General features: G+C 38.1%; 1 protein-coding gene and 2 long non-coding RNA genes across 3 annotated transcripts; 2 read left to right on the plus strand and 1 right to left on the minus strand.

Annotated features, from left to right (window-relative positions):
- The first annotated feature begins 610 nt into the window (after window positions 1-610).
- Window positions 611-1,165, plus strand: LOC127751536 (uncharacterized). The gene has a single exon (XM_052275226.1). It carries the CDS (start codon window positions 633-635, stop codon window positions 948-950), a length of 318 nt encoding a protein of 105 aa, XP_052131186.1. The 5' UTR covers window positions 611-632; the 3' UTR covers window positions 951-1,165.
- Window positions 1,166-1,238: 73 nt separating this feature from the next.
- LOC113214168 (uncharacterized) lies at window positions 1,239-1,727 on the minus strand. Its single transcript, XR_003303797.2, has 3 exons — window positions 1,610-1,727; window positions 1,456-1,512; window positions 1,239-1,378 (listed from the first exon to the last, which is right to left on the minus strand). It is a non-coding gene; the product is annotated as an uncharacterized LOC113214168 (long non-coding RNA).
- Window positions 1,728-2,252: 525 nt separating this feature from the next.
- On the plus strand, window positions 2,253-3,452 carry LOC113214169 (uncharacterized). Its single transcript, XR_003303798.2, has 4 exons — window positions 2,253-2,342; window positions 2,620-2,735; window positions 2,815-3,188; window positions 3,273-3,452. It is a non-coding gene; the product is annotated as an uncharacterized LOC113214169 (long non-coding RNA).
- Window positions 3,453-4,538: the final 1,086 nt, after the last annotated feature.

Raw genomic sequence — 4,538 nt, forward strand, 5'->3', positions numbered from 1 at the left:
TATCAGCGTTTGTTTTTCAATAAAATGGACCCGACAGTTGAGCAGTTAAAAGAAGAATGGCCGCTGCTTCTTGAAGCTGATTACTTGTTTCGGCATTGTGAAAAATTAGTTCAAAACTTTGACAGGGACATTGACTACATGTCTACCCATAAGCTGAAAAAAGTAATAGCAATTATTGAAGAAAGTATAATAGTGGAAAAAGCAAAGGCAATTATGGAAAAGAATGAAGAGACAAAAATAGAGAAAATGAAAAATGCTGAGGAAGCAATGTCAATAGTTACAAATGCTAAGAAAGTGAACCCCATTCTTGGTGCAGTTATCTTAACCATGCACAAATTTCAGGAAAGGAAAAGGGGGCAGAATCTCATCTTTGTTCATAAAGAGGTAGGCAGCCGGGGAAAATTTGTGCTTGTTTCCAAATATATTGATTGGCTTGGCAACTCATCTTGTTTTGCTTGGCTGTTGCAGGAGGGATCTACCCGGGAAGAGATACTGGCGGCTCCTCAGAGTTCCAGCCCATGTATTGTTGTTGTTGGTAAGTTGATATTTAACTCTGTTGCTAAACACATACTTTGGAATTAATCAATGCAATTTGTGTAATTTCATTGGCCTTACCTTTTTCAGGGAGAACTATGTATGAGGCTACCTACTACTATGTTGTAGCAGAAGGTGTGATCATATGCTCCACAACTTCTGCAAGCCAGGCAGTGACAGTACTGTACTGTTTGTTTTTCATTTTTAATATGGAGTTTCCTCAAAAAGCTGGACACACATGGGAGTTTCTCCAGCGTTATTTTTTCCAAAATAATCCTGAAGAGGGCTCTAAAAACCCAAAGAAGAAGGTGCAATTTGGGAATGCCACAGCACGAGTGAACTCTTTTATTAGAGATGTGGTCCGATACCAGCTTAATGAAGTTAACCTTGAGGAGGAGGAAGCTGACGATTTATAATGTTGTCTTAACTCTGCAGGTTTCGTTTCAGAAACCAGCATGTTTGTTTGCTCAACTAATTTTAGGAAGGATTATTATAAAGAGTTTAGTATTTACTCTTTGACTCAGCGTATTTGCTGACTATATTCTTTGATTGTTTCTCATTTCAGAAACCACAATGTTTGATTGCTCAACTTAGTTTAGGAAAGGATTTTAATAAAGAGTTTGGTATGAACTCTTGAATTCAGCTTATTTGCTGACTATATTCAGTTTGATTGTTTGTAATTTAATTTAATTAATTTAATTTTACCTGTTTAACAAATTACAACATATTGAAGTACCAGCAGTTTTTAAAAGACAGTCTTATAAATGCTTTCTCCCTTGCAATCCAACTATTTCTTGACCATCACATAAGATATTGAAATTCCAGCACTTTCTTGAATTTAAACCTGTAACAGTAAAAACAATTGACTCTTTTAAAACCCCTTAACGTACAAATGATGAACTTATTGAACTCAAGCCATACCCGTGCTATGCTGTGGAAACGATTCTGCACACAAGTCTGCCTTCGTGAACAGTAACCCTGAGGAAAAGAAAGCAAATGCGATGGTTTTTAAAGAGAAGGCTGATACCTTAAGATATTCAGCAATTATATTGCATTTCTTGTTAAGATAGCTTACCTCACATAACATTGGATGTTAAATGTATGCAGTAGTCGACAAAGCCGTTTCATCTCTCAGATCTGCAGTAATTTCCAAATTAGGGATGGGATATTCTGCCAAGTCTATACAATACCTGAAAAAAGACAAAAGTTAATTTCCTTGCTACAAGGAGGTTTCTGTCTACCGAATGTAAACATTGTACAATATTACTTGTTTGAAATAGACCGAAAAGGTCGACATCAGCGTGAATCAAGTTCAGACGCCGAATTTACGATTTTGCAGGCTTTGATCGTCTTGTTGACATTAGAAATCATGTTTAGAACGGTTGCCTTGTTTGTGATGCGGCCGTATCCACTTCTGGTCTAGTAAAGTTGTTTGGCACCATCAGAAAATAGCATTTAAAAACATTTCAACTTCGTAAGGCAATTCGAAAAGGTTAGTCGCAAATCGTCGTGATGGTGTAAACCATCGGAAGGTTATAGGCAGACCAGAGTAACGTCTCGATTCGTCGCCATTGAAAATCGTATGCTACCCGTGCTTTTTCCGTCGCGACCTTAAGCTAGTCCGACTATATAAATGTGGTCACAGGTGGTTGTTTTGATCCCGGCCCTGCCCGCTGCCCCTCTCCTGTCTCTCCTCCTCTCCTCCATCCTCCATGTTTGTTTTTCTTTCCGTCTGCCGTCAGACTTCTGCTCGCTGCTTCTGCGGCGCGATAGGCATCTTTGTCAACTTGCAAGAAGAATAAGAAATAGTAAGTAATGCACGAGACGAGCGTGCGTAATCAATCATAACAAGAAGCGTTTCTTTCTTGAAATACTCGTGAAATCACGAGGAAGCCCAGGCTGCTACTGCTAGCCTAGGCCTAGGCCGAGCCTAGGTTATGAGGTCCTCTGTATTCTTTGTGAGAAGGTCGAAAAGCTTTGTACATTTAACGTTTTGTTATCTAGTTATAATTGTAACGCGCTTTTCTCTATTCTCTTTTGCATTGCATTCACATTCTGAGTTATAATTTGTCACATCTTTTGCAGATTGACTCGCCTAGCCGAGTCTCATACCATAGTATAGGTTATGACCAGTCCCATGGTCTTCACACAAGCCTGTTTGTGAGAGGTTGAAGAGCTTTGTACATTTGAAGATTTGCCAGGTATAAATTTCAAGTATGTCTTTTATTTCTTTGATATTTGATTCATATTCTCAGTTACAATTTCTTACATCTTTTGCAGAACTACTCCAGCCCAACATTCCTCTTGGCCGCCGTTGTTGTGATCTGCGAAAACAAAGTATTGTCCCTTGGTTATGCAGGGATATGGACTCTAAATAGGCAAGTAACATGAATATGCTTACCAACATGAACTAGACACTGATATGCAGGAAATCTTGAATCTATCTAACATCTTTCTTTTTTGCATAGGAATCCTCAAGAGTTTAATTGCTGAACGAGTGATAAATGGTTAACTTTGTCATGCCCTGCGTCTGGCTCTGCAAGGTTAGCACGAGGACAGGGGATCCTTGCTAGTTTATAATCAAGTACCACTGACAGCAATGTGCATTGTGATATCAACAGAAACTACTTCAAGGAGCTTTATTAAATTTCAAGGTAATCCCTCCTGTTTTGAAGTAGATTGTGTTTGGATTATTAATTAATGTTGAATTAATTTGGAAAATTTCTTTTTTTTTTCAGGAATGGCATGTTTAATTCTTTTGATTTAGAATACTTTAACAAATAAGAGGTCTTTCAAAAATATGTTAAAGTATCTGTAAGTCTATTGTAGAGAATGATTGTTCAATAAGTATGTGGCCTATAATTGTCAATGTTTATGTCTCATTTGAGCTGAAGATATTAAATTTTGTGTAAACCTGATGTCTGTTGTATTGACTTTGCCTTGTTTACCACAATCTTTGTGGACATATTGATCTTGGTTGGTTACCTACAAGATCCATTTATTAGTCAGACGCTAAATTCAAATACTCCAAATCAAGTCATTTTACACGTACATTAGGGATTTTTACACAGATAGTGTAGAATCATAAATTACATAAGCTAGAATTTTCCCCAAATATATTGGTGCTCCGTATTCCAAGCGATGGTAGTTTTCCCAGTTTTGCCAGTATCATCATGTACAAGTGATGGTAATTTTCCACGATTGGCCAGTACGGACATTCACAGGCTCTGGCACACCAATTTACCACAAACTTGTAAATTTACCATTCCTAGAATAGGAAAGGCTTTACCATACTTTCTTTGTAAATAATATTACACAGATGATGTGTAAACCTTTTTACCACTTTCTGTAAAATTACAGATTGTGGTAATTTTACAAGGTCACACCTTGGCAACTAGTATTCCAAGATGATTTATGTAAAATCTCCTCCAACTTTTTTTACAGTGTAACTAAACACAAAACAAATGTTACTTCGACATTAAAGTCATCCCCTCAAAAGATATTTGAACGGAAAGGGTCTAAAATGTAAGACCCGTAACCATTTTGCATGTCCACAACTCCCGATTTCGAACTTTAACTTCTCTGTACGCCGAAAGCGGATATGAAAACTGATTTCCGCAGGTGGTCTCGTGTTCTACACACATGAGGCTATGTTCTCACACTTGGCCCGTCTTCAGAAAGTCACAGATGTCTTAACACGACTGGCTCAAAAAATGTCCTCCATGGAAAGGTAACAAAAGTCATAAAGCCAGTTTTTGCCACTTTTCTACCGCAAAACTTAACATACGACAACCACGAAACTTCCCATAGATAGAGTTGTGTGTCCTCCACTAGACAACACTTCAAACGCAGGTGAGGCTCGTCTGGTTCGCCGCCTACACTGATTAGAACACCTTAAAACTGTTAGTGTCAAGCATAGAGTGTAAGATCCGTGCACTCTTTTGCAAAGTTTCTATTGCGAATTTCGATGAGGTTCAAACGGGGTTGTGTCCGTGTTGTCAGCC

This window comes from Frankliniella occidentalis, unplaced genomic scaffold, assembly GCF_000697945.3.
Source record: "Frankliniella occidentalis isolate FOCC.00 unplaced genomic scaffold, Focc_3.1 Scaffold546, whole genome shotgun sequence".
NCBI classification, from domain to species: Eukaryota; Metazoa; Arthropoda; class Insecta; order Thysanoptera; family Thripidae; genus Frankliniella; species Frankliniella occidentalis.

Excerpts from the sequence above, each read along its gene's own strand:
- LOC127751536 (XM_052275226.1), top strand. The coding sequence starts at position 633 with ATGTATGAGGCTACCTACTACTATGTTGTAGCAGAAGGTGTGATCATA.